Source organism: Fistularia commersonii, chromosome 8, assembly GCF_037954325.1.
Source record: "Fistularia commersonii isolate RoL2024-O1a breed Wild chromosome 8, RoL_Fcom_v1.0, whole genome shotgun sequence".
NCBI lineage: Eukaryota > Metazoa > Chordata > Actinopteri > Syngnathiformes > Fistulariidae > Fistularia > Fistularia commersonii.
Window position 1 is genome coordinate 16,197,046 of NC_141291.1, and position 18,229 is coordinate 16,215,274.

General features: G+C 40.6%; 2 protein-coding genes across 7 annotated transcripts; one reads left to right on the forward strand and one right to left on the reverse strand.

The window, feature by feature from the left end:
• The first annotated feature begins 700 nt into the window (after window positions 1-700).
• Window positions 701-12,671, forward strand: mak (male germ cell-associated kinase). Of its 6 annotated transcripts, XM_086151405.1 has the most exons (16): window positions 701-861; window positions 2,238-2,573; window positions 3,375-3,429; window positions 3,678-3,799; window positions 4,852-4,934; window positions 5,266-5,398; window positions 5,890-6,061; window positions 7,140-7,307; window positions 7,797-8,039; window positions 8,149-8,354; window positions 8,735-8,874; window positions 9,157-9,303; window positions 10,351-10,431; window positions 11,094-11,213; window positions 11,434-11,532; window positions 11,833-12,671. In XM_086151405.1, exons 2-16 carry the CDS (start codon window positions 2,470-2,472, stop codon window positions 11,991-11,993), a joined length of 2,034 nt encoding a protein of 677 aa, XP_086007531.1. In that variant the 5' UTR covers window positions 701-861; window positions 2,238-2,469; the 3' UTR covers window positions 11,994-12,671. The 6 variants fall into 6 exon arrangements, with proteins under 6 accessions (XP_086007531.1, XP_086007533.1, XP_086007532.1 ...); XM_086151407.1 differs by lacking the exon at window positions 11,434-11,532; XM_086151406.1 differs by lacking the exon at window positions 10,351-10,431.
• Window positions 12,672-12,894: 223 nt separating this feature from the next.
• tmem14ca (transmembrane protein 14Ca) lies at window positions 12,895-14,255 on the reverse strand. The gene is made up of 6 exons (XM_086151415.1): window positions 14,179-14,255; window positions 13,824-13,886; window positions 13,663-13,747; window positions 13,368-13,469; window positions 13,203-13,290; window positions 12,895-13,077 (listed from the first exon to the last, which is right to left on the reverse strand). Exons 3-6 carry the CDS (start codon window positions 13,736-13,738, stop codon window positions 13,020-13,022), a joined length of 324 nt encoding a protein of 107 aa, XP_086007541.1. The 5' UTR covers window positions 13,739-13,747; window positions 13,824-13,886; window positions 14,179-14,255; the 3' UTR covers window positions 12,895-13,019.
• Window positions 14,256-18,229: the final 3,974 nt, after the last annotated feature.

Sequence of the window (18,229 nt, forward strand, 5' to 3'; positions counted from 1 at the left end):
AATTTGCTCAGACACCCCTGCTGTAGGTGTATCTAGCGGCACATCACTGGACTTGTTCTATTCTCTATAACTGATATTCATCAAGAATTGTGTCTTCATGTTTGAAAAACATCTTAAAAAAAACTGACAAATAAACAAACTGCACTATCCATCCATCCATCTTCTTCCGCACTTAGGGTGGCGGGGAATGCTGGAGTGTATCCCAGCTGTCATCGGGCGAGAGGCGGGGTACACCCTTGACCGGTTGCCAGTCAATCACAGGGCCAAATATTCAAGCAAACAATCATTCACTCACTGATTCAGAGCAATTTTTTCCCCATTTTCTTCCAGTTAACCTGCATGTTTTCAGACTGTGCGCGGGAGATCATGCAAACTCCACGCAGAAAGGTCCCACGATCCGAATCGAACCTTTCGCACTGTGAGGCCGAAGCACTAACCACTGTGCCACTGCACCGCCCCAAACTGCATTAAATTGAAAATATTGCTTTGCATAATTGTATTTTTGTCATTCAAAACCTGTTATTGTGAATCGTTGCCATTTTAAATCCACACTTCCTCACACTCTGACACCCGATATGGTGTAACAAGGGGTTAAGCCTCTGTCGGCACTCTCAGCCACGGACAACAAGTCCCACAAGCCACTGCGCGCCCACTCGTCACTTGGCAGCTTAAACAAGCCTTTGCGTTTGTATGTACGTTTCCATGGGGAGCAACCACACGCACACACACTCACACACACACTTACTAATACCTACACACACACCCGATCGCAACAGCTTGACTAAGACGACACGAATATTGATCAGACATCAACGAGTCCAAACAACAACGGAGTAAAGACAACGCCCCCTTCCCAAAATGGTGAGTTTTAAGTTCATTTTGGTGAATATTGGGTGGAATTGTGATGGAGCCCCTTTTTTCATGGTTGCTGTTGTTTCCTCTATTTGGAGATCAATGTTGATCCAGTGTAAAATGTGTAAAAATTAAGTCACTCAAATAGTCCAGTAGTTTATTTTTCACTCTCCGTGTGTGTCCATGTGTGTGTTCAGTGCAGCTGACCTTGAATAGCTTCTTAATGTCAAGTGGCCTGGATACATCTTAATTCCCTTTAAATCCCCCCCACAACAGATTGGCATATGTTTGAGCTGAATGCAGCCAGCAGTCCCCCCTGGCCCGGCTCTCCCACTCCTTTCCTCGCTTATTATCTCACGTACACTTGCATTTGAAGTCTGTTTTTGTGCCGGGAGTTTTCTGAATGCACTAAATGTAAAAGTATGTTCCAAAAAATGACAAATCCCTTAATTTGCCAATGATGCGATTTAGTCAAAAGTGACTGAGACGCACAAGCCATTCTGTGTGGGAGTTCCTGGCCCCATTCAATGAATTAATCTAATTTTGTCTAGCAGCTCTTGGCTGACCTGTGAATGCATTTAGCCCACATATGGCCCCTTGTGGATGCAGAAACCACAGGTGGACGTCCTGTTGACAATCTTTTGTCTATTTGGTGGGGAAGTACCGCTTTCTGTTTTCTCAGTTAAGATCAACAATACCATGCATCACACCCGCAGATGACACTCGCCTGTATTTCTAAAGGGACATCGGCTCAAAATGTAATTTGACACCTGTAAGTAAACCATGTGTACTGCTAAAGAAGCGCTTTATAAAGAGTTAATAATACAAAGTGGTGCTCTATAGAGTTATTTTTGACAGTTTATATTAACTTTTTCTGTAGTTCAAAACAGAACCTCCTCACAAATAAGATAAATAGGTATAATTGTTTTCAGGAATGCTTTTTAAGTTGTCTTTTATCATCCTGTGCGTAACATTTAGAACAAGTTATACACTATTAACTCAGAGTGACAGCCTGTTGCATTATCTCATTTGCTTCGGTTTGCTGGTCAGGATGATCATACAACATAAGAGTATGTTCAGTGTCCTCTGTAGCAACTGAATCCTCTTGGAAAGCGCTGTGCTCAGGGAAGGTAGTGAATGCCAGTAAGTATGACGGTGATGTAACATCCTATTTGGATCCCTGGTGGCCTAATCTGCTACATCCTACCTGTGTATTACCTTGTCTTGCTTGCTGAGGGGAAAACAAGTTGTACCTGTAATAGTTGGACTGAGGTTTCTACAAAATATTTATTTGAATGTGTAGATTGGAGATATGGGATTTTAATCCTATTTTTTTTTACATGTTTAAGTTCACCTCTGACAAAGCCAAGTTTCTTTCTTTCCAGTCAACAAAGACTTTACCGAAGAAATGATGTCAGTCTCTAACAATGGATCAATGAATGCAAGATGTGTTTTGTACTGCAAGAATCACTGAGGTTTGCGACACTTTGGAACCTCAAGTCCCCGAGAGGAAGACAGAGGGACAAAGGCAACAATTTTTCAGCAGAAGAGGACAAGATATTCAATTAATGAATCAAGACTGTTGCTGAAAACAAACTGATGATACCATATTGATTAATGATGAATCGCTACACTACCCTGAAGCAATTGGGGGACGGGACCTACGGCAGTGTGCTGATGGGAAGGAGCAACGAGTCTGGAGAGCTTGTGGCCATTAAAAGGTGAAGATTTCGATTAATGAATTAATTTGATTGTAGATATTTAATGTTGCTACGAAGAAATTGCTCTAAGCTTTTTTTATTTTTTATTTCAAAGAAAAAGAGCTCATTCAAAAACTTGCATACCAAACATCCCAACTGCATTCAGAAAAGTGCAGTTAATATTCTATGGCCAAAAGAAGATGTTTGAAAAGTGTTATTTTTGGAAACATAGCAGGAGGGTTGAATAATAAATGTGATTCTCGAGAGCTCTGTCCAATTGTTGATCAGTCGGTTTCCATGTAAGACAATATGTGCGGTGATGGTGAAAGGCAGTGAAAGTAGATGGGCGTGTGTCAGGTTGCTTGTATTGTGGAAGATGTAGCTGAATCTTGCAGGCATCCTGAGAAGAGTAACAGATACATTGCCCTCTGTAACTATTACATGAGGGCTGATTGATGAATATAGTCGGAAACGGTTTGCCGACAACCATTTGAAACTGAGAAACAACCCAAACACTTGCTTCATACAAAAGACGAATCCGGATGTCTTTGTGGAATGAAATCAGCAGAGGACAGTAGTCGTGAAGCCTGCGGTTCTCAGTATGTCAGTTGCCTCTTTTTATCCTATAGCTTTCAGAGTTTTTCGCACTTTAAATGACAAGACTGAAAAGTTTTGGAACAATTCTCAAGAGATGCATTTTCATTTCCAACTTTTAGAGCCGACTGAAATGTATAAAATTCTTTTGCATAATATATGATTTGTAAATGAAATATGGCCTGTTCCTCTGTGATTTCGTTTATCTCATACTTTTGCCTTTCGCAGAATGAAGCGCAAGTTTTACTCATGGGAGGAATGTATGAACCTACGGGAGGTAAAGGTAAGGATGATGAAGTTGATAACTGATTAATAATTTTTCTTTGTGATATTAGAATTTTAGGGGAACTTAATTGATAAGATATAGCCACGAAATAAAACATATATTACATGTATATGTCTGGAACTGTGCTTCTGTTTGAAAGTTTGAGAAAGTTTTCATAACAAAGCTGGTGTAAAGTCAGAAAAACTGGATATTGGATGTGAATAATGTACGGCTTCCTCTTATGTGTCCTTGATGCATCACATCAGTCCTTGAAGAAGCTGAACCACGCAAACGTTGTGAAATTGAAGGAGGTTATTAGAGAGAATGATCACCTTTACTTCGTCTTTGAGTACATGAAGGAAAACCTCTACCAACTTATGAAGGACAGGTAAGGAAATGAATGCATGTTTTTTTCAGCGTGAATGTTAGTGAAACAGTCTGCTTTGTAGCCTGGTACTGTAAAGTCTATTAGGACCCCTGCTCAGTGTATACACATTTTCAGTTGTTTAATCATTAATAACCAAGAGAGAAACAAAACAATAACATTTCTATTGCAGTGCACTTAGTCTATTTTCTATTAAATGAATGTATGTGTGCTCTGCTTGTCATATTTGACCTTTTTGAACAACAATAATTGCTGTTGATGTGACCATTATAATAGTAGCCAGCTACTGAGGATTCTTTTAATTTTACAGAAAAAAAAAAATCCCTGAATCGGTGATAAGAAACATAAGCTTTCAGATATTGCAAGGCCTGTCATTTATACACAAACATGGTAGGTGTTTCGTGTTCCCTGCACACTGTACAAATCCGCTGGAGAAGTTTCACACTGCAAGATTCACAAAGTCCTGTGATAACACAACAATTCATCTGTGATTTCAGTGTTCAATTATCTAATGTGTTCTTACACTTACAGGAATCTTGGAGTGTGCAAACGCTAACTGCTCTTTATTAAAACAGTCCTAAAGGAATAGTTTATCCAAAAAAATGTAGTCTCAATCTGCTCACCCCCATGATGGCACAAAGCGGTTTGATGATTTTATTCTGTACAATTTCATTGGAGTTTCACAGACATAAATCTAAATATTTGTACATTTAAAAAGAGGACAAGCTTTACTCCTATTCACTTTTTGGATAATCTATTCCTTTAACCTCTCCAATCTGCTACTATATGATGTAGGGATGTGTGGATATGATTGTTAAACAACTTATTTCAAATTTTGAAGAATCAGATAAAAAATATTTCAGGGTCTCTAATACGCTGAAAAAAAAGAGAGAGTTTGTACAAATTGGGAAGCGTAAATGGAAAAGAAGAAATATTCAACTGCATGACAGTTTCTCATGCTTCCATACATCTAGCTTGCATGTTCTCTATTACTTCTCTTTTTCATCAACAATTTCTGTTATCTGTCTTTCTTTCCTTTTTCTTTTGGCTATTAGAGAGAATAAGATGTTCTCAGAGAATGAAATTAGGAACATCATGTTTCAAGTTTTAACTGGGTTGGCTTTTGTGCATAAACATGGTAAGAACTTTTACTGTGTCACTTACTGTATCAGTGAAGTAGCATGATAACTTAGACATTTTAGTAGTTTGTTGAAAATGTGTCATGTAAATTACATTCTGATGTGAAGAGACCTACAGAACAACTATATGTTATGAATGTTTATTACAATATGCAGTTGGATGTCAACAAATATTATGTTACATAATGGTTTCAAACCTCTGGCTTTTCTCATCCTATTAGAGGCTTCACAAATTTTTTATTTGATCCTGGGTTTCTTCATATTAAGAATATGTAAGACAGGGTGGGCTTTTAAGAAATGCCTAAAATACAGATAATCAACCATCTTCAGGGTTTTTCCACCGAGACATGAAACCAGAAAATCTGTTGTGCATGGGCCCTGAACTCATCAAGATAGCAGATTTTGGACTAGCCAGAGAAATCCGTTCCAAACCTCCGTACACTGACTACGTTTCAACAAGATGGTGAGACCCTTGTATTAGTTTCATTTTTGGGGGCATCTAGACATTAATGGGACCTTGAAAGCTGACCAGAATTTTTATTTACTGCACTGAATCCATAACATAAACTATGTAGACAATATTCCTGATAAATAGTTTCCCCAGTTAATTGCATGCACGTATTATTAAAAAAAGGCCAGAAATGGCATTTTCAATCCCATACCAAAAATCTGAAACAAATGACAAAAAGAAAAGTAAACAAGTAAATGAACAAGAAAAAGACACAATATATTACTTTACAAACGCCAGGGAGGGAATCTCTTTTTTTTTACTCTATTTATGATGTATGATGTGTATCTGACACATACATTTTAATACATCAATATTTTTTCCAAAGGTCAGTTTGAATTGAAAACGACTGAAGGATTCAATACCAGATAGGCACTGAAGTGTATTTATGTTCTTTTTCTATATAATCTGTGGAACTTCATTTAACTGAGTATTCCCTCTGGCAGGTATCGAGCGCCAGAGGTTTTGCTCAGGTCGTCCACCTACAGCTCCCCTATTGATCTGTGGGCTGTGGGCTGCATAATGGCTGAACTTTACACTCTCAGGCCTCTTTTCCCCGGAAACAGTGAAGTGGATGAGATCTTCAAGATCTGCCAAGTGTTGGGCACTGTCAAAAAGGTGAGACACTGAATTTTAAGATGCTAAAATGCTGACAAATACTTCAGCCTTTCAGTCATGGTTACATTTCAATTGTGCAAACCAGTTCACCAAAAAGGTCAAAATGCTGTGTCTCTTACTCCATCACTTTTGGATTGCTGTAGAAACACTGGTTACAAAAAACTAATCACTCTACAATTCTACTGGATCCTTGACAGAAACCTTTCATTAATGCTCAAAGGAAATTATAGGATTTTCGCAGTGATTTCAGCAATTGCAATGGCCACTATTTTGTTGACGTCATTAATTTTGGTCACGGTCTTTGTAGCAGAATTATTCTATGGATCACCTTATTTATTCATGCCAAACAAGTGGCAGTGGCATAAACCAGAACATTGCGGTATCAACCACTTTGAGAAAAAGCTTCTTTCAGATTAGCTCACAATGACAACTTGGAACCATTACTGCCAAAAATCTAGATGTCCATCAGTTTTTACCTGCAATCATTTGCCACTAAAATGAAAGGAGGTCCTGCCATTTACACTTTAGCTGAGCCTTTAGGCAATAAAAAGCAGGTGGGCAAGGTCAGCTAAACAGAATATAAATATATGTTAATTCCATCACTGTGACTAATGATTCAATATCATTTGTCAAAAAGCACAAAATGGTATAAATAATATTTCAGTTGTTTCCAGTAGGATCCTCAGTGAAAGTCATAATAACATTTACTCACTAAAAATGTAGAACTTTGCACTTGCCAAACACACACTATTTTCTCTCCAACTTTTGTCATTATCACAGAATGTGTTGTTCTGTGTGTGAACGTCAATTTGGATATTTTATGGCTTCTTTTCACCAGCCACACTCTGCCTTATCACATGGCAATCCTATGAATCTTTTTGGCTCCTAATTCTGGTTGAAACCTTTTTGTAGCAACTGGACTTGAGTTTCTTCTTTGGCTCCTAAATACAAAATGAACAGTAATATTTTGGTTTTTCTCTCTTTTTAAGCATTTTATAGCAAGTGCTATGTAATGAGTGCAAGCTCCCCCCGTTAATTGAGATGATAACCTGTGATAATTTGATTGTTCTTCCATTAGTTGGATTGGCCGGAGGGCTACCAACTGGCCACAGCAATGAACTTTCGCTTTCCGCAATGTGTGCCCACTCATCTGAAGACGCTTATCCCAAATGCCAGCAATGAAGCTATTAACTTGATGAAGGACCTGCTTCAATGGGACCCCAAAAAAAGACCCACTGCTGTCCAGGTAATCATGTATAAGATTGTAAAAGTTGTTTGCCATGTCTTTCTCCATCCCATCTATCCAAATGACCGCTTACAGTGAGAGTTACTCATTCATTTAAAAATGTTGAAGCCAAATCTATTGATGTGCTTCATGTCATGTAATGAGCAAGCAACAGTAATGAATTGCATCTACACTCCAGCCCAGCAAGAAAACCTGTTACCACTGGGTAGGAAAACTCCAGACAAAGTGACGATGCTTTACAACTCTAAGCTAAAGAGGCTTGCAGGACTGTTCTGTTTTGTTTGGGTGCTCCATCTCTATTATTTTCCGATTCTTAAAAACATTTCGGGAGTATTTTACCGGACAAGTTGTAATTAATTGTAAGCTGTAATCAAAATATTCATGCTGAACAGAACGACACACCTTGTATGTGTGTTTCTCATATACACACACACACATATACGCACGCAAAAACAAAATAATGCAGTGCAATTGTCTCCACCTCGGTAGGCCCTGCGTTATCCATACTTCCAAGTTGGCCATGTCCTGGGGGCTCGTCCTCATAGCCAGGAAGTAAAGAAGGTCCAAGCCAGAGCAATAGCCCAGAAACAAGCCTCGGAGTCAAAGATTAATCCCCATAGGTCGTCCTCCGAGTCCAAAGCCTCCACATCCTCTTCTAGAAACCAGCAAAAACCCCTTCAGCAGATCCCCCTGCCTCAGCCTGAAAGCAAACCGGAAGACTTCAGCCATGTCGTGAGTGTTTCTGCACCAAAATGAACCACTTTTTGATTTGTTGGGCACTTGGTTGGGTCCAAGATTGTGGAGAAAAAACAGCTTTCCTACTGTGACTCTACCTATGCAGAAGGCGCTGGGCAGTGAGAACAGCGTCGGTGCTGGTGTTGGACTTGGTGTGCTGAAGAGCGGTAGACGTCGCTGGGGCCAGATGGTAGCAAGGACCTCGGAGAGCTGGGAGGAATCAGATGTGTCAGAAACTGCTGCTTCTAACTCCAAGAAACCCAGCTTAGGGAATGCAGAGGAAGACGGAAGCACCAAGGAGCTGCAGCCACAGTGAGTGCCATGACATCTTAACCATCGACAACAAACAGCACATCCCAATTTGAGTACAATATCAACTTCAAGGCCTGGAAAACACAAATATTCAACATTACAATACAACAATTACACATGTAATATTCTTGTCAAATCCCCTCTTATTACGTACTGTCAATTGTGTTAATAGAGGTAAATGATTATTTTTAGATTGAATCATCTATATTCAAGGTTTCAAGTATAAAATGCTCATACTCAATCATGCACTTTATTGTACAACCTTCATATGCAGCACTTTATGAGCCACATACATTTTATCGAGGTCAAATTCTCTGCATTATAATGAAAATCCTTTTCATATTATATACACATAACATATAATATATTCTGTTTTCTAGACCAAGGGAGCCAAAACCAATATATTCCTACAGATCAATTACCAAGCTACCCACCAATATTAAGATTGGTCAAGTTGATCCCAATCTCCCAGGATCTGCTGCACGGCAGCATTATCTCAGCCAATCCAGATACCTGCCAGGTATGACTGGGATTAATCACCTCTGTGGGTAGACCAATGTCACCATGTCTCATTGTAATACAAGTAATTTCTCATTAAGTTTTGGATTTTGCACAATTTCCTCTCTTTAATGTACAATATCACTTACTTGTTGTCAGGTAGTGTGTTCCTACCAAACATATTACCCAACATATTCTGTAGAATTAATATCAGTTTAAAAATACTGTCAGTTTCACTACAAACCTCAAAACAATTGTTGTATCCGATACGATTTTTCACTCATTTAGTAACTGTTTTGTTCAGGCTTGATTGGCAAGAATCAGACTCCCTCTGGTGAAAAAGAGTCTGGTGGAATGACACTCCGAGACCTGTGGGAGAACTCCTCAAACCCAGTGAACAAACCGCTCGCTCCTATCGGGGCAGGATTTTCACTCGCCAGAACAAATGCAGGTAAGCGATCATGCTTCAAATGGAAAAGGCAATAACTCTGTTTCTGTGAACCTGATGAACATCTTCTGTTGGCAGCAAAACAGGGAAATGGTATTACATCAGTGATGTAAGCCAGTTATTTCCAACCACTGTTCAGTGGCATATTAGTGTGCTGTGAGCAATCTTCCTGTGTGCTGTGGGAAATGTCTAGTTTCATTTAGTTGGTCCAAAAAAATGATTGTTTAGTGACTAGAAATAATTTGTTATTGCTAAGTGTCTATGATGTAATGACAGGCAACGCAGTTAAATACTCTTACACTCCACTAGATAACAGTTGTTTTACGCTACATGGTGTAATTTTGTAACATTTTTGTTTGGTGCTGTGCCACGGGATGTTTTTCATCCGAAAGATATGGTTAAAGGTTGAAAGACACTGACATAAGCAGCCTCTTGCTCTGCAGTGGAAACCTGGCTCCTGTCAGTGGCACACATTGTTATATAATGATACTGTCCTCTTTGTGACTTAAAGGCCCTAAATGCTAATAATCTAACTAATGTCTCCTGATCAGCAGTTACTGGGATCATTGAGAAAACAGTGTTTGGAGTGAGCCCGGGTGTCTGCGACTTTAGAGCTAGGAGACCTCTATAAATTCATTTGTCATGTAGACCGGCACACACAATCGCTCCCCACTGTTCTCCCTGTCTTCTCCTGCTCACCTTGTCTCTCCCGCTCCATTGTTTATTCATGAGATTAAGACTGTCACTGCAAGATCAAGTGCTCCTTTAAATGTCCCTCAGTTGCAACCACTATTTATTTTTTCCTTCGTCCGAATTCTCGATCCCCTCTCCAACACACATCACAGTGTGTCGGACCTCCTCCCCGTGTTATTCATGCATTACTACTACTACTAATAAGTTACTACTTTTTACACTCTATGACGTTAGCTTGGGCTCTTTACTTTCATGTCATCCTTCCTGTAAATCTATTCCCTTCTTGGTAATCTGAACTTTTTTCTTCCTTTCTCTTTAATTGCATGCCTCCAACTCTTCTCATTGCCATGCGACTAGAGGCCTCTAAATCTGTCGACAGCCCTCCAGAGAAAACTGTTGTTAAAGACAGAATACTGGAGAAAATTGACCTCTCCAAAGGTATTTAATTGCTATGTGTGACCCATCTTTTCAGGCTGTTATTGTTTTGGTTTTATAGGCATGAGCGTAAGTATCTTAAGAAATATCTACAGTCTGAGGTATGCAGGATTCCAAACATAGCTTGAGGGTAAAATGAGATAAACTAACAACCAGCATGGCGGCTGATGCAACAAGATTCAAGTATTCAGTGCGTGACTTTGCGTGTGAAAGAGACCAACAGCTAAAAGCTCCATGGGTGGGGGGGCATAGCACAAATACACAGTTACACTGGAGAACTAAGAACCCCAGTAGCTAAATAGACGGTAAATTGCACTACAACCACAGTATCTTCACAAGGGAACAATGAACTACTTGACTAATTACTCTGATAACATCTTTCACTGCTGGTGTTTGAGCACTTCAGTGGTGTCACTTGAAATGTTGAATGACTTCAGTCACTTGGCTTATATGTTTGTTTGGATCCTCAGCAACTGATGCATATGCAAAGGCCTTTTCATGCAGAATATTTCTATCAGGGCAACCATGTGCGGGAACATCCATTTAAATTGTTTGCATTTGAATGGCATCTAACTGTAAACTTACAATGCCTTACAAACCACAAGTAATGCCTATCAGCATAGGATAAAATGCAAAAATCTATTTTTTTCCCTCACCTTTTCCAGGTAACTTTGTGAGCACCAAATATAATCTCTGTGGTAGCTATATCCCTTCATTTCAAAAGAAAGAGGTGGGCTCGGTGGGACAGAGAATTCAGCTTGCCCCTTTAGTGGGACAGCACACAGGTAAGTAGTGTTTTATATTAAAGAAAAGTCAACGTTCAAAGATGTATTTAGCTATGCATATACATTTCTACCTCGGGCAGAAGCACTGCTTATATTCCCAAAGCTTGATGCCGTCTATACATATTCTACTACTCCTTCTACTAACCTACCTTCTTAGACTATTAATGTTTCCCTTTAGTCTTTTACAAAGACTTTTTCCCTTTTCCTTTCATTCTTTCAGTCAATCCTTCTACTACTTCTTCTTCTCCTGATTATAAGAAAGACAAACCAAAGTCTGCCAAGTCCAAACCCAACTCATCTCTGAGTGAAACACATGAAGGTACTGCCATTCTGGATTAGTCACTCGCAGGGTTTCTTTGGCTATTATATGGCGTTATTTCAATTAGTTTACAGAGAGAAAAACAAGTCACCTAATTTATCACTTTCTTTGATTCCCTTATTAAGATTGTGTAGCATGGAACTAGTTTCTCATGTGTTTATACATCCAACTCATTTCTCTGCTTAATATCATTTTTTGTTATTATCATAAGCAGGTGTAAAAGTATTATGAACCCTGTGACAAATCATTTTATGACAATAGATGTGTCATAGCTCCTAAGAGATTGTCTCATTCTTCCAGATTACGAGGGCTGGAAAAGGAGAATGGACAGGACTCAGATGAAGGGCAGTAGCTACTCAGCTCTGGGGAAGACCTCTGGGAATCTGCTGAGCAGAGCTCCCGCTGTCCAGCCTGTGCACGGCAGGGTGGACTGGACGTCTAAATATGGTGGAAATCGGTAGTTCAGCCAGGGTGGTTCAACCGCCTGTCAGGGTGTCTTATCTCGAGGTGCACATTTGATAAAAAAAAACAGAAAAAAACTCCAAACCAAAACACGTGCTAACTGCTGTAAGTTAGAGGTCCCCAAATGTTTGAGCAGGCACCCAGCAGGCATGTTAAAAAGCAGGCTCTTACTATATTAAATAGCATATTTTTAATGTTACAAAGTCCTTCAATACAAAAATTTCAAGAGGAAATAAGTCATTTTCAAAATAAAGTTGAATTTCTTTTACAGTGTAAATCTAAAAAAAATATAGGTTAAAATACTTTTAGATTAAAAAACAATAATACCACAGGTAGCATTCATACATACAGGGAATCTCTGATAAAGAATTCATGATGTTTCATGAAACAAAATGATCAGGTCATTTCTTTTGCTCAAGTGATGGTAATTTGCACTCTTATTTTTTTATGGGGTTTCAAACATGGGAGATGAACTAAAAGTGTGCATTTTCAGAAATCTTTGCCATGATGACCTTGCAAAACTATTCCACTGTGTTACCCACAGAAGCAGTGTGAGCCAATTGTATTGATAGCATTGGATATTCTACAAGCGATTAACCTATTGCGTACAGTTACTTTCTGTTTTTTAATAGACTATTTAAAAAGCAGGTCGACAGTTCCTTTCATTGTATGTTGCTCGGCTTTTATTTAACTGACTGTAGCTATCTCATTGATACAATGTTTACTTTTTGATTTTATTTTTAATTATTATTTTTAAATTTTTATGGCATGGTGTAAGAAAAGTGCAGACATTTTGTTGTATGCACTGAATCAAGTGTTTTGTAAAAAATGTTTTTACAAATAAAGGTAAAAAAGTTTTGTTTTGAAAAAAGAAGCAGTCAGTCTGAATAGGCAAACATGTCCAATTTAAAGTCACAGACATTGTCTTTATTTATTTTACAAAATGAGTCAAAGAAAGATTTTTTTTTGTCTGGCTGCTTGTACACTGAGGAGGCTGCGTACCCACAGAAGAAATCTTCACACCATCAGGACGTTCGAGGTTTAGAGAGCAGCGTCACACTAAGCTTTGTCAACATCAGTAAACTGAAACAAGAAGATGATATTGGCCATCATTTACAGGGCATTAAATAAATCGTTTTATTAAATAACAACATGTTACTTTAAATAATTACACTGAATCTACTGATAAGACATTTATGAAATGATACCTTGCTCCAGCCATCAAGCCAGCTGGCATGAACTTCCTGGATCCGTAGAAACGTTTTCCCATGACGGTGGCCAGGGCACCTGATGTAACTGGGAGATACAGTTGAAAATGAATGAAGTCAATAAGAGAAGGAGTATGAATGTCCCAAACATTGCTGGTTACCAACCGAGGGACACCCAAACATCATTGGGGTCATTGGAGATCCGGTGGGCGCCGTAGCCAGCCATACCACCAAAGAGGAGCCCGGCGGCCAGGGAGGGGACGCTACCTGAGAGAAACACAGAATAAGATCGCCACCTGCACAGGCCTGTTGCCATATGAGCTCTTTATTTTTCAGAAGATTTTTTTTTCCCAACCCATGCCAAATTTGAAATCTGTGGAAACAATACAGCAGCAGAAAGTCATTCAAGCAAATATCTGATTGGTTTCATGAATATTGGATATTTTTTTTTCATACATACCTGCTTTGACATATCCAATGACCCCTCCGGTGGCGACCAGGCCGGCGTACGCATATCCCACGAAGTCCACGGACATGTTCGACAGCTGCCACAGAGAATCCCGTGTGTTCACAGCATCAGCGGGGATACGATTCGTGCACGACGGACAGCACTACGCTTACCGGTGAGAGGTACTCGAATGGCTTTCCGTGGGCTGCGATGCGTGGGGAGCTACAACAGAGGAGCTGAAACAACAGAAAACACAGAAACCTGTTGGGAATCCTGCTCCCACGCCTGCCAACTCGGTGACATTGTGGCACCGCAGATGAGCAGCTTGTTGTCTGGCTCGTATGATAAGACCTTGTCTTTCACTTCCTAAGATAAGGCGTAGCAGTATGGCCGAGCATGTGTTCGACCTAGCATCTTTCTTTGACGATATTTCTCTTTTTCCACCAGGTTCCCAACAAATATACGCAATTATGTCTAGTGGATACTAGATTCAGCCGAAGGTTACGAGTCAAATAAACATACAAATACCTGCAACCTTGCTCCTGTAGTTCGTCCTCCTGTTTAGTAACAGCGGCGTGTTTTCTTCCGGGCAATAATAATCGGCGCACAAATCACGTTACGAAGCGCCTGACGGGAATTGTAGTTTTTATGAGTTTTTATGCACCAATCTGACGTTTAAAAAGCGTATTCAATTTCCGGTTCAGTATTTATGATTCTCATTTGCTTTCACGCGCTGTGGAAGCGGTGGGATTACTTTTTGCAAGTGTTATTGAAATATTGAGTTGTTAATTTAATTTTTTCAAATCGTTGTTTTTAATTTTCGGATCCGTTCGTGTCACCAAATTGAATAGGCTGGTAATATGATCCCAGACACTGATTAATGTTGACTCAGGGTGAAAACAAACTGCAGGGGTCGGTTTACTCGATTTCAAGTTAGCGTGGGAAACGATGTTTTATTTTATGACCACAAGGTGGCACCAAATGATAAGTTAATGTGGTTTTTGAGGCGCTGCGTCACGACAGAAAGTTGCCTCGGTTGTGTCGCGATGTAGGTTTGGAGTGGAAAAGAAGATGTCACGCAAGAAAATTAACTTTCCCTACATCTGTTTTAAGAGCAAAGAGCAAAAGTTTAGTTTAGAATGAAGACATAGATCGAAATTGGTCGTCAACTCAGTTTTGTTGAGAATGATGAAAATTTTGATATAATTTATGTTGAGTTTGAATATATGTATTTCATATTTGAGAACCTGGAAAAAAATGACCAGTCTCACACACACCAGGTTCGTGACTCTCGACACATTCCCAGCGCGCCCTTACTCTTCTCTGTACGCTAGATGACGCCAGGATACAATTTATCGATCGCGGGAGCTGCATCACACCGAAAGGTCACATATACAAATATACAAATTTGATGAATTTCTTAAAAAATACATTTTTTTTTTGCAGGGTGCGAGTTGGTGACAGAATAATGGCCGTCTTCAGCAGGAGCAAAGCAGAGTCGGGTATCTGGTGTTACCCCCCCCCCCGCCTCCACACACACACACACACACACACACACACACACACACACACACCCTCCGCTACCAAACTTCACCGGAACTTGGGGCTGACGGACGGATTACCCGTTGCAACGCTTGAATATTTAAAAAGATGACAGTAGAGGAGAGACAAGGCGGGGGGGGGGGGGGACTACGCTGAAACCTTTTTGGCAATGTAAGTTGATTAATAGTGATGGATGTCACACACGCCCGCTGAAACTATTATTTGCGTGGGTTTTTATTAACGCGGACCGTGTTAGTCTCCCGAGGAGCGGCCGTTACGCGCGCTTGTTTGCGCAGCGCGCAGTTGCAGGAAGTTGGCCGGTGCCGGAGGGACCGCACGGCGGAAGTGGTTGAAAACAAACCCAAAACAAACAGCCAGGACGCGACTGTCTGAGAGACCAGGACCCCGTCTGAGAGACCAGGATCCTGTCTGAGAACTCCTCACTGTCTGACGCGCCAGTTTTTTTATTCGCCTTTTTTTTTTAAACTCACTCCTCCCTTTGCTCGCAGAGCCGCAAACAATATTTCTGACATCCCCCACCATTCCCCTGTGCGCCCCCTCCCCCTTTGTCCGTCTCGGCCCGGCTTTATAGCTGCAGGTTGTGTGTGTGTGTGTGTGTGTGTGTGTGTGTGCGTGCGTGTGTGTGTGTGTGTGCGTGTGTGTGTGTGTGCGCGTGTGAGTGCCAGTGCTCAGTTAAACACTGCTCTCCTTTGAAGTCAAACTGAAGGTTCGTTTTTTCGTTTTAAATATTAACATCACACACACGTTCCCACACAGTATCTATAGATCCAGTTTAGAATTATGCCCCCCACCCCCCACCCCCAAAAAAACAGAGAGAAACATCAAATGACACAGCGGCAGGTTGATGAGGCAGAGGAAAAAAAGAACATTTGTCTTAAAAACTTCTTTTAGATATTTTCTTTAACAGCTTTGCATTACTCGTGTGTATTGATTACTGACGCGGTGCGCGTCCGTAACTTTAGAAATGCACAGAGGAGGTGTTTTTGGTTGTCCGCAGCTCTGACCGGCTGCAACGGAGAAGCGCATGCGTCAGTCCGTCTGCGTGCACACGCACGTTATGAGACAGAGCTCATTCGCACTTGGCCCGAGGGGTCTACATAAGTATGTATTAGAAATAAACAGCGGATAAATAAATAATGACCCTCACAATAGCAGGGTGGGTTTCTGTGTAGAAGTAATGATGTTGGCAGTTAACCTTCAAGTTTTTTTTCTTTCTTTTTTCCTTTTTTCTTTTTTCTAAACCTAACACACTTTCCCCAGCACAATTCACACTTTAAAAAAAAAAACTGGAATCAAAATGTTAATTGGTTCATTTAAATGGCAGTTATTAACTGTTAAGTACGTTTAGAACAAGTATCAATTAAATATCCTTATTTTTAACATCTTAGTTTTCTCGCCAGGGTTAAAAATATTAACTAATATTAACATTTACCTAGAATTAAGTTCATTGAGGTGCTTAATTTCACATATGGATGCGTTTTTATGATTCAAATTGCTGTCATGCAAAAGGTGCTGGCAGCTTGAAGATTTTAAAGTGTATGATCTCAAACTGAGGTTTTTCTCCTGATAGAAATCATATTGGACTCGTCACTTCAAGTTCCACTGTCTGTCGTTACGTCTGAGAGTCTTGATGATTCCCGTTTTACCACCGGAAACCAGTGTGTGACAGGCCCACGCCACGCGAGACACTTTCTCTGAGGTGATCGCTCCTTTCGCGTCCACACCCGGATCACTGCGCATGCGCCACCAGGTGGCCCCGCACCGTTTTATGCCCAGGTGAGGCGATCCGGTCCAGGTGAAAGAAAAAGTACAGGTTTACTTTTGAGTGGAAAGCTTGATGAGATAGCACGGCTCGGGATCAACCAAAACAAATTCAGCAAAGGCGGCAGAAGACAAAGAATGTCAATAATGGGCAAAATGGGGGAATGGCAGGTATGTACCGCTGACTTCCAGACAAAGACGCGGCTAATAGAATCCACAAAAGCTGTAAAAAAAGTGTCGACTTGTTGTGAGAAGAGACTGCACGGGCGCCGAGAAGCTTCTCGCAAAGAGAGGCGATCTCACAGAGGCGGGATCGACCGGGGAAAGTTGGAAATATTTAGTTTTGAAATCCCTCTCTTTCGTTGCGGTAGCTTTTACTTGCCTGGGCGTCAGTGTCGTTTGCAGATCAGTGAGGATGAGGATGATGATGGTGGTGGTGTGAGGCTATAATTTGTATATCCTCATCATGAGAGAATTGTTTTTTTCTTGTTTTCATTTGAAATCGGCGGAAATGTAAATATGGGAGGTAGGAGGAAAACGCAGCTCATTCACATTCATTCGTATGACTTTTATTCTGACGTCGCTGCCAGGTGAGATGATCGATCGTTAAACTGTTGGATTAAGAAGCATTTTTAACTTAGATTCTTGATTGTTAAAGATACAGCTTGTTTTGATGGGTCGTTGTAACAAAACTATTCGGCAAATCACCTTTAGTTTCAGTCGGTTGAAAAAAAAAGAGGGTGCGGGGTAGGAGGGGGGGCAGGTTCCCAGAAAGATCCCGGCATTCATAGCTGTCACCGGCGGCCAGTTTCACGGCTCCTCTCTCTCATTAATAACAAGTGCCCGGGGAGAAGAAAAAAAAAGAAGAGAGAAACTCCACCAAAAATGGTAATCCACATTTGAAACGAGTGGAGCCAACGCCTTGCAGAGCGGGGCGACCCCGTCCCTTCGCCCGCGACCTGCTGAGGTGAAGGCTGGGTTGGCGACAGGGCCGACGCGGGCTCCCCCCGGCCCGCCATTCACATGGAACATGGCCATGTTGTTGTGTTAATTATTTATCAACACTCCCCCCCCCTCCCAAAAAAGGTGTGCTACGTTGTCAATAGACCTGTAGAGCCACTTGGAAAGGCTCACCTTTTTAACATAACACTGAATAAGTTGACAAAGCTTTCCAAAGTCTGCAATCTCAATGGGATTAAAATAACAGATTAGGATTAGATAGACTACAGCAGTAGCAGCAAGGACCAAAAAAAAA